This window comes from Engystomops pustulosus, chromosome 8 (assembly GCF_040894005.1).
Source record: "Engystomops pustulosus chromosome 8, aEngPut4.maternal, whole genome shotgun sequence".
NCBI classification, from domain to species: Eukaryota; Metazoa; Chordata; class Amphibia; order Anura; family Leptodactylidae; genus Engystomops; species Engystomops pustulosus.
Genome location: NC_092418.1, coordinates 106895190 through 106914031, shown reverse-complemented (window position 1 = coordinate 106914031; position 18842 = coordinate 106895190). Strand labels below are relative to the sequence as shown.

Here is an 18842-nt window from a genome sequence, read left to right as displayed (position 1 = left end):
GGAGTCAAAAATACTACAGCAACAACAGGGGTCAAAAATACTACAGCAAGAACAGGGGTCAAAAAATACTACAGCAACAACAGGGGTCAAAAATACTACAGCAACAACAGGAGTCAAAAAACACTACAGCAACAACAGGGGTCAAAAATACTACAGCAAGAACAGGGGTCAAAAAAATACTACAGCAACAACAGGGGTCAAAAATACTACAGCAACAACAGGAGTCAAAAAATACTACAGCAACAACAGGGGTCAAAAATACTACAGCAAGAACAGGGGTCAAAAATACTACAGCAACAACAGGGGTCAAAAATACTACAGCAACAACAGGGGTCAAAAATACTACAGCAACAACAGGAGTCAAAAAATACTACAGCAACAACAGGGGTCAAAAATACTACAGCAACAACAGGGGTCAAAAAATACTACAGCAACAACAGGGGTCAAAAATACTACAGCAACAACAGGGGTCAAAAATACTACAGCAACAACAGGGGTCAAAAATACTACAGCAACAACAGGAGTCAAAAATACTACAGCAACAACAGGGGTCAAAAATACTACAGCAACAACAGGGGTCAAAAATACTACAGCAACAACAGGAGTCAAAAATACTACAGCAACAACAGGAGTCAAAAATACTACAGCAACAACAGGGGTCAAAAATACTACAGCAAGAACAGGGGTCAAAAAATACTACAGCAACAACAGGGGTCAAAAATACTACAGCAACAACAGGAGTCAAAAAACACTACAGCAACAACAGGGGTCAAAAATACTACAGCAACAACAGGGGTCAAAAAATACTACAGCAACAACAGGGGTCAAAAAATACTACAGCAAGAACAGGGGTCAAAAAAATACTACAGCAACAACAGGGGTCAAAAATACTACAGCAACAACAGGAGTCAAAAAATACTACAGCAACAACAGGGGTCAAAAATACTACAGCAAGAACAGGGGTCAAAAATACTACAGCAAGAACAGGGGTCAAAAATACTACAGCAACAACAGGGGTCAAAAATACTACAGCAACAACAGGGGTCAAAAATACTACAGCAACAACAGGAGTCAAAAAATACTACAGCAACAACAGGGGTAAAAAAAATACTACCGCAACAACAGGAGTCAAAAATACTACAGCAACAACAGGGGTCAAAAATACTACAGCAACAACAGGGGTAAAAAAATACTACCGCAACAACAGGAGTCAAAAAATACTACAGCAACAACAGGAGTCAAAAATACTACAGCAACAACAGGGGTCAAAAATACTACAGCAACAACATGGGTCAAAAATACTACAGCAAGAACAGGAGTCAAAAATACTACAGCAAGAACAGGGGTCAAAAATACTACAGCAAGAACAGGGGTCAAAAATACTACAGCAACAAGAGGGGTCAAAAATACTACAGCAACAACAGGGGTCAAAAATACTACAGCAACAACAGGGGTCAAAAATACTACAGCAAGAACAGGGGTCAAAAATACTACAGCAACAACAGGAGTCAAAAATACTACAGCAACAACAGGAGTCAAAAATACTACAGCAACAACAGGAGTCAAAAATACTACAGCAAGAACAGGGGTCAAAAATACTACAGCAACAAGAGGGGTCAAAAATACTACAGCAACAACAGGGGTCAAAAATACTACAGCAACAACAGGGGTCAAAAATACTACAGCAAGAACAGGGGTCAAAAATACTACAGCAACAAGAGGGGTCAAAAATACTACAGCAACAACAGGGGTCAAAAATACTACAGCAACAACAGGGGTCAAAAATACTACAGCAACAACAGGGGTCAAAAATACTACAGCAACAACAGGAGTCAAAAATACTACAGCAACAACAGGAGTCAAAAATACTACAGCAACAACAGGGGTCAAAAATACTACAGCAACAACAGGGGTCAAAAATACTACAGCAACAACAGGAGTCAAAAATACTACAGCAACAACAGGGGTCAAAAATACTACAGCAAGAACAGGGGTCAAAAATACTACAGCAACAACAGGAGTCAAAAATACTACAGCAACAACAGGGGTCAAAAATACTACAGCAAGAACAGGGGTCAAAAAATACTACAGCAACAACAGGGGTCAAAAATACTACAGCAAGAACAGGGGTCAAAAAATACTACAGCAACAACAGGGGTCAAAAATACTACAGCAACAACAGGGGTCAAAAATACTACAGCAACAACAGGAGTCAAAAATACTACAGCAACAACAGGGGTCAAAAATACTACAGCAACAACAGGGGTCAAAAAATACTACAGCAACAACAGGGGTCAAAAATACTACAGCAACAACAGGGGTCAAAAATACTACAGCAACAACAGGGGTCAAAAATACTACAGCAACAACAGGAGTCAAAAATACTACAGCAACAACAGGGGTCAAAAATACTACAGCAACAACAGGGGTCAAAAAATACTACAGCAACAACAGGGGTCAAAAATACTACAGCAACAACAGGGGTCAAAAATACTACAGCAACAACAGGGGTCAAAAATACTACAGCAACAACAGGAGTCAAAAATACTACAGCAACAACAGGGGTCAAAAATACTACAGCAACAACAGGGTCAAAAATACTACAGCAAGAACAGGAGTCAAAAATACTACAGCAACAACAGGAGTCAAAAATACTACAGCAACAACAGGGGTCAAAAATACTACAGCAAGAACAGGGGTCAAAAAATACTACAGCAACAACAGGGGTCAAAAATACTACAGCAACAACAGGAGTCAAAAAACACTACAGCAACAACAGGGGTCAAAAATACTACAGCAAGAACAGGGGTCAAAAAAATACTACAGCAACAACAGGGGTCAAAAATACTACAGCAACAACAGGAGTCAAAAAATACTACAGCAACAACAGGGGTCAAAAATACTACAGCAAGAACAGGGGTCAAAAATACTACAGCAACAACAGGGGTCAAAAATACTACAGCAGCAACAGGGGTCAAAAATACTACAGCAACAACAGGAGTCAAAAATACTACAGCAACAACAGGGGTCAAAAATACTACAGCAAGAACAGGGGTCAAAAAATACTACAGCAACAACAGGGGTCAAAAATACTACAGCAACAACAGGAGTCAAAAAACACTACAGCAACAACAGGGGTCAAAAATACTACAGCAACAACAGGGGTCAAAAAATACTACAGCAACAACAGGGGTCAAAAAATACTACAGCAAGAACAGGGGTCAAAAAAATACTACAGCAACAACAGGGGTCAAAAATACTACAGCAACAACAGGAGTCAAAAAATACTACAGCAACAACAGGGGTCAAAAATACTACAGCAAGAACAGGGGTCAAAAATACTACAGCAACAACAGGGGTCAAAAATACTACAGCAACAACAGGGGTCAAAAATACTACAGCAACAACAGGAGTCAAAAAATACTACAGCAACAACAGGGGTAAAAAAATACTACCGCAACAACAGGAGTCAAAAAATACTACAGCAACAACAGGGGTCAAAAATACTACAGCAACAACAGGGGTAAAAAAATACTACCGCAACAACAGGAGTCAAAAAATACTACAGCAACAACAGGAGTCAAAAATACTACAGCAACAACAGGGGTCAAAAATACTACAGCAACAACATGGGTCAAAAATACTACAGCAAGAACAGGAGTCAAAAATACTACAGCAAGAACAGGGGTCAAAAATACTACAGCAAGAACAGGGGTCAAAAATACTACAGCAACAAGAGGGGTCAAAAATACTACAGCAACAACAGGGGTCAAAAATACTACAGCAACAACAGGGGTCAAAAATACTACAGCAACAACAGGGGTCAAAAATACTACAGCAACAACAGGAGTCAAAAATACTACAGCAACAACAGGAGTCAAAAATACTACAGCAACAACAGGAGTCAAAAATACTACAGCAAGAACAGGGGTCAAAAATACTACAGCAACAAGAGGGGTCAAAAATACTACAGCAACAACAGGGGTCAAAAATACTACAGCAACAACAGGGGTCAAAAATACTACAGCAAGAACAGGGGTCAAAAATACTACAGCAACAAGAGGGGTCAAAAATACTACAGCAACAACAGGGGTCAAAAATACTACAGCAACAACAGGGGTCAAAAATACTACAGCAACAACAGGGGTCAAAAATACTACAGCAACAACAGGAGTCAAAACGTTCGGTAAACCCAACGGAAATGCGTTCCACAGAACCTTAGTGCACCATCGTCTCAATTTCCTCAAATTCTCTCAAACATAAAAGTAACAATCTAGAAATTAGTAAAAGGAAAAAAAAAAATCTGTTTTCTATCTTACACCGATGACAAGGAGATGGAGGGAAAGTAACGCGTCTTCATAAATACCCCCCATGTTTATCCCATTGCATGTTAGATATGTAGTAAGATAAAATATCTTAAAAGTGACTGATCTCGGAAGTTTTAGATGAAATCTTCTAAAAGGGCCCCACTGGCTGAGTTAAGATTTTAAAAACAGATGACATGTGAAGTATCCCTTTAAGCAAGGATTAAATTTCAAAGTTTTTACAAGTTTTTGGTCTGGGCAAACGAATAGAGCAGGGGTGTGACATGTGCCCCTGGCATTTTGTAATGGACTACAGAGACTTAGTCTAGAAATGTGACATATACTTAATAGTAACACAAGTCTCTAGAATGTCTTCAATATTGGCTGTTGTATGTAAAGACAAAGATTTTTAAAAATCACATAGGGAGGGGAGCTCGGCCCCTTCCATAATGGTCAACTGCGCTATGAGACATAAAGAGAGACACATGTAGAGACAGAAATACTTGGGTGGTGAAGGACACAAAACTGCCCTTGTCTAGTTTTCCGCAGTGTCCCCTGAGGTATCACCTGACTCCAGATGTGAACGTTGTGACTTTTTAAAAAAGTCACAAAAAAGTCACAAATCTGTAAGTGTCCATGACCAGGCGTAGAAATAAGCTTAGACCTGATTGAGACTCTTGGAGACTTATGAAAGCAAAAGTCGCAAAAAAGTCTCCGGAAGTTGTAACAATCTAAAGACCAAACGCTGCATGTATCAAAAACACTCAGATACATCTGACCATCAGAAAAGCTAAGAAAAGTCCCAAAAACAGATGGACTTATGAAACATGTGCCAATGGGGCTCACTGTTGTCACTACTCACTTTTGTCGGACTGTTTGCTGTTTTCCGTGGCGTGGCTGCACTTCTTTCATGCGACAGAAATTGGAGGGTGGGCCGGCTGACGATCCGACTGATTCGGACTGAGTGCGGGATTTAACTTTCAAATTGTGTCACAAGATCAGGCACTTACATGCACCAGGAGGAAGAAGGTGAACTCCGGGGACCTGAGCGGGGAAGCGACACATGCAGGATATCAGGCGCACGATCTTAGTGAATCGCGGCACAGTGCATTATACACGGACAATGCACTTTCAGGGAACTCACCGACCGGGTAAGTAAATGTGCCCCAATGTGTCCACAACTCCCCCAGCTTGAAATCTCCAAAGGCTTTTACCGAGACGTTCTCTGTAGTGGAGAAGCGAAGATTTCCTTGAAGATAGCAGCATCTTTTTTATTTTACACAATATCCATTGAAAAAATATTTTGAGTTGCACACTCAGCCCTTTGGGAGCTACTTTACAGTCAAGGACCGATCCCACATCCACAAGAAATAAAAAACCATATCCATTGAGTAACCAAGAAACCAAACAAACTCTCCCTGACCCGAAGCTGAAAAATATTATTTTACCCTCTTTGAAAATACTAAACTTCTGCTTATTTAGCTGATGACAGGGTTTTGCCAGGAAAGTGCACACGGGGCGTATTTTCCCTTCTGTTCGAGAGGAAATCCATAAATCCGGAGCTTAGAGGAATTAAAAAAAACATAACAAGAATATCTTGAGTTGTTGGGATGGACAGGTGACTCTGGACCGGGGAAGCCAATGATATCATTGTTATATTTTAAATGGATTGTTTTTTAAATTTTTGTAAAAATTAAAGCAAAATGTAAAATGATAACTTCCACATATCATATATATTCATATTTTTGTTTGTGGACGGCAATTATATTTTGTGGGAAGGGTCCATAATAAGGGATGAGTAGACCCGACCAGGTTCACTATAGTTTGGTTCCTGTACCTAAACGCTCACTCCCATCGGTAACACCCATGATTGGCGCTGGCACTGATTGTGGGCGTTACCCTCCTAATGTCACGGCAAAGCCGCCATTCTCCTTAGGATCGTTGCTTCCCCATGCCAGCACCGATTGGTGGGGAGACAAACACCGAACTTCTGGCTGAACCCGCAATTTTCAGCACAGACCCCAATCTCTCTCCATAATCCCTGTCTATAGAACGTTGTAGGACAAGATAAAAATGTTGTATTACTTGATAACGGAATTATTATTTCTTATTCTTATTAATCTCGCCTGAGTAGAGTTTGGGGTAAATTTGGGGTGAATATGAAGCCATAGCTGTACGCTACAGCTCTGGTGGCCAAGCTAAGGGTCAGGTGGTGGACTGAGACTACTATGGGCCCTTGGCTGGATAAAACTTTTGCTTTTCACTTTCCACTTTTACCGCCTACATACAGTACCAGAACAAAGCTTCTTGGGAGGAGAAGGGGGTCTTTTCAGTAATCAACTCTGCAGTTTAAGGATCTTCAAAGAAGACCATCAAAGGTCCTTGAAGGGTCTTGTATACATATTTGTTGGGGGATGGCACAAATGTTTGAGGGTTTAACGTCTGGATGTCTATCACTTCATTATCCCTTTAAGGTAGAAACAGATGTGGCGGGTGGCCATGGGCCCCCAAGTAGTCTTGGGCCAGGAACTACAGACAAAACTGGCCATATTATAATCCACTTCTTCTAAAGATTGTTTAGAAGATCTAAAGATCCGTAAGACCTCTACCATCTCTCTACATGACCCTAATTTTGATTTTCTTTATGGGATGGTGGAGCCATAATTTATAATGAGGTATATTGCTCCACTGGGACAAGGGATATTACTTACGATCAGCAAAAAGAACTCCCAACATGATAATTGTCCCACGTGGAGTCTTCATATATTGAGAGGGCTCCGCCATGTTCTTGAACCCCCCCATTAGGTCAAATCCGGTCAAACACTTGTGGGGGGATTGGCTGATAATCTAATCTGTATATGAAAAAAAAAAATTACAGTTTTTAAAAAATGTCAAAAAAATTTTAAAAGTAAGGAAAAAAAAATTGATAAAGTTGAAAATGAACAAAGTAAAAGAATAAAAAAATCAAAAATATTTAGCAAAAAAATTCCTGATCACATGATACTGACGCATGCCTGATGTGTAATAGAAATTAATTAACTTTCTCCCATCGGAATCTCATCTTCAGTTTGGTAAAAGCCTAAAATATTTTTTTCACTTTGACCTTCCACCTCCCCTGGGGTGTGATGCAGCCTCATTATCTCGCAGATATCTGCGGTGCCCTGTCCCTGCAGCTGCTCTTCTTCAATTATTTAAATTTCCTTTGATGAGATTTGAAAGGTGAGAAGTTTGTAGACTGTACGTCACCCCCGGCTGTTATCCAGAAGTCCACTTTTTGGTTGATGAGTTGGATAAGTTTACAAAACAGTTGTGATGTTACTAAGATTTTAACACCAGGATGACAGGGCAGACACGATGAGAAGGTCAATCTACGACGGCCCTCAAATATGTGCCGGGGGGTGGGATTAGGGCTGCAGTAAACCTCTACTAATTATTTTACGGTCAATCATAATCCAATTTTTTTTGTCTTTTTTAAAAAAACATTTGTCATATTTGGTGACCTACGCTCATCCAAAAGGTCAGAGTCGGGACTGAAATTCTGTCAATCTCATCCGGAGATGTTAAGATTTTACAAACGCATCTAAAACCTAAAAAATGTAGTCTAGTGCTGGGGGGCATTTGCCTTTCTCTGACACATTTCCTTGGTTGGTTAGATAAAAGGCAAGGGCAGCTAAGTAAATATTTGCCCCAAATAATGGAAATCCAAACCACAAGGTTCCGGTTAAAGGTCTCGATGGCTCCCAATGACAGTCCTTCAAAAGTAGCCAAAAGTCCAAAGTCCTCTGAAATCTAGAATGTTTTGCCTTTCTCTGGATCAACATCATAGGGTTTTAGGGTGGACTTGATGGATCAATGTCTTATTTCAATCTTATCTACCATGAAACTAGATACAATGTTTAAGACCTTGTTAGTCTTGTGGAAAGCTGGGTGGTCTCATCTTGCTTCTGTGCAGGGGGTTTTCTGGAACCATGGATCTAGAACCGTGAACCCCCAACCCGATTCAGTATCCTGTATCCTGCTTGATCCGGAACGCTGAACCCCAACCTGATCCAGAATCCCAAGCCCATACCGGAGCCTGCATCTTGTCTAATCTGGAACCCTGAACCCCAACCTGATTCGTAACCCCGTGTCCTGCTTGATCCGGATCCCTGAACCCCAACCTGATCCAGAATCCCAAGCCCATACCAGAGCCTGCATTCTGTCTAATCTGGAACCCTGAACCCCAACCTGATTCGTAACCCTGTGTCCTGCTTGATGTGAAACCCTGAACCCCAAACTGATCCAGAATCACCAAGCCCATACCAGAGCCTGCATCCTGTCTAATCTGGAACCAAAGAATAAAGCTGAGGTGTTATTTTGAGTGCACAGTCAAAGTCGAAAAAACTGAGCCCACAAGAACGTTTTTTTTTTCAGTTTTTCCACATTTGGAATTTTTTTTCAGCTTCGCAGTACACGGCATGTTAAAATAAATAACATTACGGGAAAGTAAAATTTGTTACGCACAAAATAAGCCCTCACACAGGTCTGTACACGTAAAAATGAAAAAGTTATGGATTTTTGAAGTTGGAGAGCGAGAAATGAGCGGAAAAACCCTGCGTCCTTAAGGGGTTAAACTCCAATTGTCACTGGTGCCAAAATTTTTTTGGACTGGATCTACAATTATAAAATATACAGTTTCGACTTACATACAAATTCAACTTAAGAACAAACCTCCGGACCCTATCTTCTACGTAACCCGGGGACTGTCTGTATGTAGCTTTAATTAAATAAAAAGCGAAGAAAATTCCTGTGTCTGCATTTTTCCTTGGAAATATCTGCAGAGTAATCTCCTGGAAACTCTGGTTTGTCTGCAGAGAAGGAGCAGGAGGTCAGGTGTCAATTTAGAGTCTTAATCTGATAATGGGGCAGATTTACTTACCCGGTCCTGTCGCGATCCAGCGCCGCCTTCTCCATCGAGGATTCGGGTCTTCCGGCGATTCACTAAGGTTGTGCACCTGGTGTCCACCAGGTGTTGCTGCTGAGCCGAGGTTCGCCGGTGTTCACCATCCTATCCTGGGTGCAGGTTAGCGTGTGTCAAGCGACACGTTTTTTTTTTTAAATTCTGCGTTTTTTCTGAATCCCTCGGGTTTTCTTATGGCCACGCCCCCGATTTGCGTCACATGCATGCCGGCGTTGTTGCGCCACAATCAGATCGCGTGCGCCTAAAACCCGGGGCAAAATGCAGCAAAATGGTAATTTTCGGGAAACCTGACAAAAAATTGCGATTCGGGCCCTTAGTTAATGACCCCCAATGTGTTCTTGGGTAGTTAGATTGAAGAGTAACAAAGAGTTTGATCTCAAGGATGTTTCAAGTTATCGTTATCTTGGGCTCCTGTCCTGAAGTCCAAAGTCTAAACTTTTCACTATATAATTTCTTTAAGGGACAACAATCAAGTTTTGAGACAAAATTATCTACAATATCCAAACAACAGAATATAAATTTACAATTTCCGTACAGTAATGTAAATCCCTAGAGTTGCCGTTGTGGTAAACCCCATGGCGGTTCCACATCTTTGTTACACAAATATCACTATTTAAAGGGAACCTGTCACCAGGAGACCCATTTTTAGCAGTCCCCAAGTCCCCACAGAGCATAGTACACACACTGCCAAAGTGTTTTTGTATTAAAAATAGGTTTTACAGAAAAAAAGATCTGTTATATTGTACCTTTCATTAGCATCTGCTGTGTGACTAGGCACTTGCCTTTTGGGAGGGTCTGTAAAGGAGCAGTTCCCCCCACCCTTGGGAAACAGCTTCTCCATGTGACCTTTTCAAATATATGAAAACACCCATCACTGGGCTTAGCAACGCCCCCTGCTCCTCTACAGCCAATCCCGAGTGTGGGGAGTTATTCATATATTTGAAAAGGTCACATGTTTCCCAAGGGTGGGGGGGGGGGGCTGCTCCTTTCCAGCTCCTCCCAAAAGGCAACTGCCTAGTCACACAGCAGATGCTAATGAAAGGTACAATATAACATATCTTTTTTTCTGTAAAACCTATTTTTAATACAAAAACACTTTGGCAGTGTATGTTCTATGCTCTGTGGGGATTGGGGGAGGGCTAAAAATGGGTCTCCTGGTGACAGGTTCCCTTTAAAGTATCTTTATAGCAATTTTTCTGTCTTGAGGTTTGTATGACAAAAACATCCTCAAAAAGCAGCATGGCCTAAATATTACATCATTTCCAAGTGATTAGTGATAAAAATAACCTAATGACTATTAATAATGGATCCTGTTTATTTTATACAGAAAAACTTATTGTCATTGTGACCCAAAATATCTGTTTTTGGTAAAGTTGGGTGACAATTATTTTGTTTAGCATTGGGCTCCCGTAACGGGTTGTCAGGCAGGTTGACCATAAATCTCTCCAGCTATATGGTGGATGATGAGTCGGGCTGATTTGGGGGTCTTGAGTGATGCTCCATTTTGGTCTTGATGTGTATAACCTACCGTATTTTTCGGACTATAAGTCCACAAAAAATCCTTTGATTTTCTCAGAACCGTACTTACAGACAACAGCTGCCTTGTACTGTGCACAGGTCTGCCACCTGCTGGTCATCCATCCTTATAATCAGGTGCGCCTTATAATCAGGTGCTCCTTATATATGAACCGTACTTACAGACAACAGCTGCTTTGTACTGTGCACAGGTCTGCCACCTGCTGGTCATTCATCCTTATAATCAGGTGCGCCTTATAATCCGGTGCGCCTTATATATCAACCGTACTTACAGACAACAGCCGCCTTGTACTGTGCACAGGTCTGCCACCTGCTGGTCATCCATCCTTATAATCAGGTGCGCCTTATAATCTGGTGCTCCTTATATATGAACCGTACTTACAGACAATAGCTGCCTTGTACTGTGCACAGGTCTGCCACCTGATCATCCATCCTTATAATCAGGTGCGCCTTATAATCCGGTGCACCTTATATATGAACCTAGACCTTTTAGCAGGCATTTATTGATGGTGCACCTTATAATCCGGTGTGCCTTATAGTCCAAAAAATACTGTATATTACAATGTAGAATAAGACTTGACTCCATGTACCTGAAGCTGAGGGACACTTGACATAAAGGTCCATGTTTGTCTCTTCCAGGCTATGGATGGACATTCAGAATTGGGCTGGAAAGTGAACAATTTGTCATCCAGAAGACTGAAAACGTGAAACAGAAGTGTTATAAATCTGCATGTTTTTTGGGGGGGATTCCCTCGACACTGGACCGGTAAGTTCCATTCATATCCACATTACATCATATACATAGGGGCACATTTACTTACTCGGTCCTGTCGCGATCCAGCGGCGCGTTGTTCGACGAGGATTCGGGTCTCCCAGCGATTCACTAATGCACCGGTGTCCACCAGGTGTCGCTGCTGCGCCGAGGTCCGCCGGAGTTCACCTGGTTCTTCCCGGTGCATGCGAGTGCTTAATTTTGCGACACAATTCGTTTTTTAAATTCCGCGGGTATTCCAAATCCTTCGAATCCAATTTCTGTTGCGTGAAAGCCGGCGCGATTGTGCCGAAATCCGATTGCGTGCGCCAAAATCCCGGTGGAATTCGGTGCAAAACAGAAAAAATCGGGAAACCTGATGAAAGTGCGGCCCCCGGAGCCCTTAATAAATGAGCCCCATTCAGGAGATAGGGGTGGCTCCTACAGTTTAGATCTACATCTATCTATTCAGGCATATGCTGTATATGCAAAGTTTGTTAAAGGTGTTGTGCACAGCTTAGGGGATAAGTATCTAATCGCTAGGGGTTGGAGTATCTGAATCTTCGAAATCAGAAAAATTTGGGTCTACAAATGGCCGGAGTTCTCCATACAAATGGAGTTGGTGCTCATGCCCAACAATTCCTCTATCTAAGGGGCTTCTGGGGCAGCTATCTCCTGCAGCCCCGTCAGAGTGAATGGAGCATAAATTGGACACGTGTAGACCCCTGCTCTTGTGTAGGACCCCACCAATTTATAGATAATTACAAGAGCCAACTCCACTATATCGGGATCCTGCACACCGCCCCTTTAAGAGCTCCTGTATTGATGTCATGGACGGGGCAAATGGATTTGGGTCAGCAAAACAGTTGGGTGTCTACTTCTATCCAAATAAACAGCAGGAAGAGCGTTTCTGTTTTTTCAGGACTTTTTTTCTGTGGATTAATTGTGGAAAAACATCCTGTGAATCTCCGCCAAATAAAATAGCCCCGACGGCTGCGGCTCGGAGATTACGTGTTATGTTTATTCCACAAGTTCTCTGCGGATAATGTGCTGATCCGGGCAAACGGCTTGAATGGATTTGGTGGATGTCATAGAAGGGACTGATCACCGGCACTCTTTCAGGTTCTGATGATATCACTGAGCGGGCGAATGTACAGAAGTGATATTACTCATTATGTCGGGCACTGCGCAAAAGTTTTAGAATACTTAGATGCATTTATAGATTATTTTTATCAATTTATACCCCATCAGTATTTGGTTTGACCATCCTCTTCCTTCAGAACAACATTAGTTCATTTAGCTCCACCTGAAAACAGTTTTTGTAGGAACTCGGCAGGGAGGTTGTTCCAAACATCTTGGAAAAGCTAAGCACAGATCTGTTGATGTGATCTTTCTCTGATCCTTCCATCTCTTCATGTAGTCCCAGACAGACCAGATGATGTTGAGATCATGACACCCGAGATCTTCACTTTGGGAACTTCTTGTTCTTCTTTACCTAGGAGATTATTTTGGGTCATCATCCAGTTAACACTTCTATTCACATAGTTTTTATTTTTACTTTGCAGGCTTGTTTCTACACCTGCCTAAAATTTTTGCACTTTGCTCTACATACACTGCTCCGATAAGCTGCTTATACAGTAATACATTATACTTGATACAGGTTATAGATTGTCTGCATTATATTCCCAGGTATTAAGAAGGTGGCACCGATGGCTGCATGAATTGGACTTTGTTCTGCGATGGAAACGTGGCCGGCGGTGGCCTGGTTTTTACTCTTTAGTCACATCGCTGACTGGCTGCAAGCAGTTCACTCCCGGGACTTTACAGTGCAAGATATCATCTTCCTCTATCCATCAAGTAAGCATCTGTCCTGACATTTATTAGACTGTTAAATTAAAGGGGTTGGACACTCTTAAGTTGCCCATGTTCCTTTAATAATAGTCTATGACTGATGCAGTAGTCTTGCTACTTACATTTGTGATGTGTGCAGACTCTCCATGATCATTTGTTTACATGTTTGAGCAGTTTCCAAGAATGTATAAAAAAAACAAAATTTGAGTTTGTCAACTCACTCACATATCTTCAATCCCAAATGGCGCGGTGGAGGGTGCAAGGGAGCAATGAGGCTGTGTCGATCATCTGAAACAATCCAAAGGAGAAGCGAACTTGGGATCCAGCACTTCAAAAAAAGATATATAGTCATTTTTATTCCATCCATTAAAAAAAATAAGTCATCATCAGACGCGTCCATTCAGGAAGGACTCATCTGATGATGACTTTTTTAATGGATGGAATAAAAATTACAGTTTCCAAGAATGGGCTTGGTGGTTACAGTCTTACTAAAGGCAACAGGCTTAGTGGTTACAGCAGACTTTCAATGAAGGAGTATTTAGTAGTCCAGAACATAGTCTTGCAGAGTACCCAGTCTTTTGCCAAATTTATTCATCAGTGTTGTAGATGCCAGGCGGTGTCTGACACAGCTTAGAACCCCTTAGCTTAAAGGGGTTGGCCAAGTTTTATATATTTTTTTAACTGCCCCCACAATTAATATAATACACTGTTATATTTTTTTACCTACACTGCCGGCCTATATACTGTATATATGCTGCCAATTTACAAAATATGTGGTTCTGAATTCTTTCACTAGTTATGGCGGACAAGGATATGCCGCTGTCTGCGCCATCGCTTGTGTCGCCGCAGGTCTCGTCCTTAAGCACATGATGTTACATTCCTGTATTATGAACCTTTAATGAGCACCTTGGTGACATAGACGTGTTTCCTAACAGTTGGGTGTACTGTTTTTATAGCAACGCCGTACCCCGGGGGATTTAAATGTTTCACCTGCGAAAAGGCAAAAGATAATTACGAGTGCAATCGCTGGGCCCCAGATGTCTACTGCCCAAGAGGTAAGTGCTCTCATGCATGAAATCGTGTTCTCTAATCCTTTAATGACTGTCACACTATGAATTTTTTGCCCTGGTTGATGAAAGCACATCGGTTACACTCGTACGACGCGTTGCTTCAGAACTTCGCCTCCGTGTCACTTTAAATCTGACGCCCCCGACTTTACGGACCCGGTTAATTGTAAGAATTTTAATCTGTTATTTAGAAGGTTTTGAAGTTTGTGTCACTTTTAATTTCTGGATGAATAGAAAGTTAGGGAATTTCTTACCTTGATCTGATTAATACGTAAATTAATGATGGAAAAGCACCAAGAAATCCTGCGCTGTACACCCTGTGATCTCCGGGGGTCCGGGACACAGAACACTAATAGTAATGGAACCTCCCGAGTGGTTAATACTGGATTATTCTTACTTTATGGATGAATAAGGTCTTAGAGCTCTGGCCTGGAGCCTGAATGGAGAAATCCTTCCGCTATATGGTGCCATTTTTTCTTTGTTCACCTCCAGAGTGAGGATCTCTGAGCATCACCTTTGGTCTGAATACTTGTAAATTACATCTTCTCATAGCCAAAGTGAATGTTTCTGCAATATAGAGCCAGAACATCTCTGGTGGAGAACATCTCCAGTAGAGAACATCTTCGGCAGACAACATCTCTGGTAGAGAACATCTCCGGTAGACAACATCTCTGGTAGAGAACATCAATGGTAGAGAATATCTCCGTTAGAGAACATTTCCGGTAGAGAACATCTCCGGTAGAGAACACCTCTGGTAGAGAACATCTCCGGCAGAGAACATCTCTGGTAGAGAACATTTCCGGTAGATAACATCTCCAGTAAAGAACATCTCCGGTAGAGAACATCTCTGGTAGAGAACATCTCCGGTAGAGAATACCTCCGGTAGAGAACATCTCCGTTAGAGAACATCTCCGGTAGAGAACATCTCCGGTAGAGAACATCTCTGGTAGAGAACATCAATGGCAGACAACATCTCTGGTAGAGAACATCACCTGTAGAGAACATCTCCGGTAGAGAACATCTCCGTTAGAGAACATCTCCGGTAGAGAACATCTCCGGTAGAGAACATCTCTGGTATAGAACATCTCCGGTAGAGAACATCTCTGGTAGAGAACATTTCCGGTAGATAACATCTCCAGTAGAGAACATCTCCGGTAGAGAACATCTCCGGTAGAGAAACCTCCGGTAGAGAACATCTCCGGTAGAGAACATCTCCGGTAGAGAACATCTCCGGTAGAGAACATCAATGGCAGACAACATCTCTGGTAGAGAACATCACCTGTAGAGAACATCTCCGGTAGAGAACATCACCTGTAGAGAACATCTCCGGTAGAGAACATCTCCGTTAGAGAACATCTCCGGTAGAGAACATCTCCGGTAGAGAACATCTCTGGTAGAGAACATCAATGGCAGACAACATCTCTGGTAGAGAACATCACCTGTAGAGAACATCTCCGGTAGAGAACATCTCCGGTAGAGAACATCTCCGGTAGAGAACATCACCTGTAGAGAACATCACCTGTAGAGAACATCTCCGGTAGATAACATCTCCGGTAGAGAACATCTCCGGTAGAGAACATTTCCGGTAGAGAACATCTCCGGTAGAGAACATCTCCGGTAGAGAACATTTCCGGTAGAGAACATCTCCGGTAGAGAACATTTCCGGTAGAGAACATTTCCGGTAGAGAACATCTCCGGTAGAGAACAACTCCGGTAGAGAACATCTCCGGTAGAGAACATTTCCGGTAGAGAACATCTCCGGTAGAGAACATCTCCGGTAGAGAACATTTCCGGTAGAGAACATTTCCGGTAGAGAACATCTCCGGTAGAGAACATTTCCGGTAGAGAACATCTCCGGTAGAGAACATTTCCGGTAGAGAACATCTCCGGTAGAGAACATCTCTGGTAGAGAACATCTCTGGTGGTTTACACTAGTGTAGGGCAGTGGTATTTGAAGAAATATTCTTAATTTGAGCCAGTTTCTCATTCGAAAAGGTTTTGGACCACTTGTTGAAGGGGTAAAAAAAAACCTTCTTGTGATCTTTGGTCATAAAACGAATGATAGGTAAATCCCTTGTGTTCTAGGTCAGTGAAGTGGTTGCTTAGAAGATCCCTGGTGGTCTAGAGCACTGACAAGGTTAATGTTAAAATCCTTGATGGAATACATCAGTGAAGTGGATAAAACTAACAGCCTTTGTGTTCTAGGGCAGTGAAACGGCTAATTGTAAAATCCTTGTTGGTCTAGGTCCGTCTAGTGGTTAATGGTAACATTGGTGGCCTAGAGCAGTGAATCGTGAGTAGTAACATCTCTGTTAGGTCAGTGAAGGTCAGTGAAGTAGGTCAGTGAAGTGGCTGATGGCAACATTTTTGGTAAAAAAATGTTGGCACTAAAATGGGTAAAGGTTACATCTCCCATGGTCTAGGACACCAAAATGGTTAATGGTAACAACCCTAGTGGTCAAGGTGAGAGGTTTATGAAGTTGTTTCTGGTGTTCTAAGGTAATGAAGTGGTTAAGAGTAACATCCTTGGATGCAGAGGGCAGTAAAGTGGTAAAAATTTACATCCATGGTCGTCTAGGGTAGTGAAGTGCTTAAGGGTAACACGATGGGTAAAATAGTGGTAATACAAAACTGCAGAGATCAGGAGACGAGTGGAAGGAGGACCCTGCCCATGAGGGCTCACAATCTATACGGAAGGAAGATGGAGACACGAGGTGAGGGAGCAGAGCAGTTATTGTGCTGTAGGTGATCCTGAAGAGGTGGGTGGTTTCAGCCTATATTTGGTAAAGCGTAACATCCTGAGGAGTTTTAGACGTCAAAGTGGTTAGGTATAACATCCCTGGTAGTCTGGGGCAGTAAAGTGGTTATGGGTAACATCCGTGGTGGTTTAGGGCAATAAAGTGGTAAAGGGTAACACCATTGGTGGTCTAGGGCAATGAAGTGGTTTGAAGTAACATCTCTGGTGGTCTAGGGAGGTGAAGGTAAAATCCATGGTCATCTACTGCAGTGAAGTGGTTACGGGTAACATCCTTGGTGTTCTGGGTCGGTGCAGTGGTATATGGTAACATTCCTGGTGGTCTGTGGCATATTAAAAAATATAAAATTCGTCTGACTATAAATTTGCATTGTAATCTATAAAAAAAATAGAGGGATTAGAGAAGCAGCTCATATGTATAGTAACTGGGCCCCTAGGCCACCCTGGGCCCTTCTATGGTTCCACAGGCTCCATGGTTCCGTACAATGTGAAGGTGGCGCAGAGCCATTAAACATTAGTGTGCATGATCCTTACAGGACCGTTATGGTGAAATGGGTCCAATTATTGGGGAGTCTGAGAGGAGGAGCCTTCAGAGTGTATTATAAAACTCCATCTCCAGCCGTACGGCGGTGATGTCAACCTTCTTCTCTGAGGTCGGTTGTTCATATCTCCGGTGATAGACAATGTTGAGACGTCTGAATCTTATCAGATGATCATCTGCGCAACCCAATATTCTGATCTGCACTTAGTGTCTGGGATCTGATAAAACATTTCTTGGATTACATGGGATTTACCCGAGGGGCCGAGGAGATGAACTGAGACTGGAACATTCTATACAGTTATAGTGTATCAGCCCTTTAAGTCTCCTCATCCAAGACGTCTCACCCCACCGTGTCCCGCCGCCAGTCTGTGCAGACGGCGCACAAACACTCCACACTCAATGGTTTTATTCCCACGGACAGAAGCCAGGAAAAAAAACCCTACTTTTTGAGTCAACAGAAAAAATCCATTAATAGCGCGGAGGCTGATGCCGGCCTTCAGCTTTCTTTACTCAGAACTTCTCACCGAGGAAATGGCCTGGAATTCCTCCAGTTACTTGAGACTTCTACTTTACATTCACAGTCTTACAGAACACCCCTCGTGTCAGTGGGAATTTCAGTTATTGAGAGAATAGGGGTCCCTTGACTCCCCAATAACAGACTAAGGGGTCCACAGCAGCCCTTCTAACGTGTCCTTCTCTATCCACATTTTTTGCTGCAAATTTGCTAAAATTCTTATTTTCGTAAGTGTTTAGGAGCACCATTAATTGTCTCTGGCCATTTCCCAGAATCCTATATAAATCTGCCCTTTCCCGTTCCTGACTACTCTCCCGTCTGTCCCCTGACTACGACTCTGCTTAAAGGACACCTGTCATCAGGTCTCTGCCACTAGTCCTGTCACCTCTACCTGTTGGAGCAGCTCACAAGGATCCCATCCCAGCCTTTATCTAGTTATTTCATACATTAATCATTGTAAAATCATCTATTCTTTATCATGTAAATGAGGCTGGTCACATGGTCAGAGGCAGTGATGTCACCCCTGTTACCCCTCCCCTCTCCTCCCCATGCTCATGTCTGTG

At 42.2% G+C, this 18842-nt stretch overlaps 1 protein-coding gene across 2 annotated transcripts in view; it reads left to right on the top strand.

The window, feature by feature from the left end:
- Positions 1-18842, top strand: part of LYPD6 (LY6/PLAUR domain containing 6) — a 50581-nt gene that overhangs the window by 18826 nt on the left and 12913 nt on the right. Inside the window, exons 2-4 of one of the 2 annotated variants that reach the window (XM_072122193.1) lie at positions 11440-11566; positions 13241-13408; positions 14359-14457. In XM_072122193.1, coding sequence (XP_071978294.1) covers positions 13291-13408; positions 14359-14457 — 217 coding nt within the window. In that variant the 5' untranslated portion in view covers positions 11440-11566; positions 13241-13290. The remainder of the gene's footprint in view (positions 1-11439; positions 11567-13240; positions 13409-14358; positions 14458-18842) is intronic. The other variant, XM_072122194.1, reaches the window with a different exon arrangement.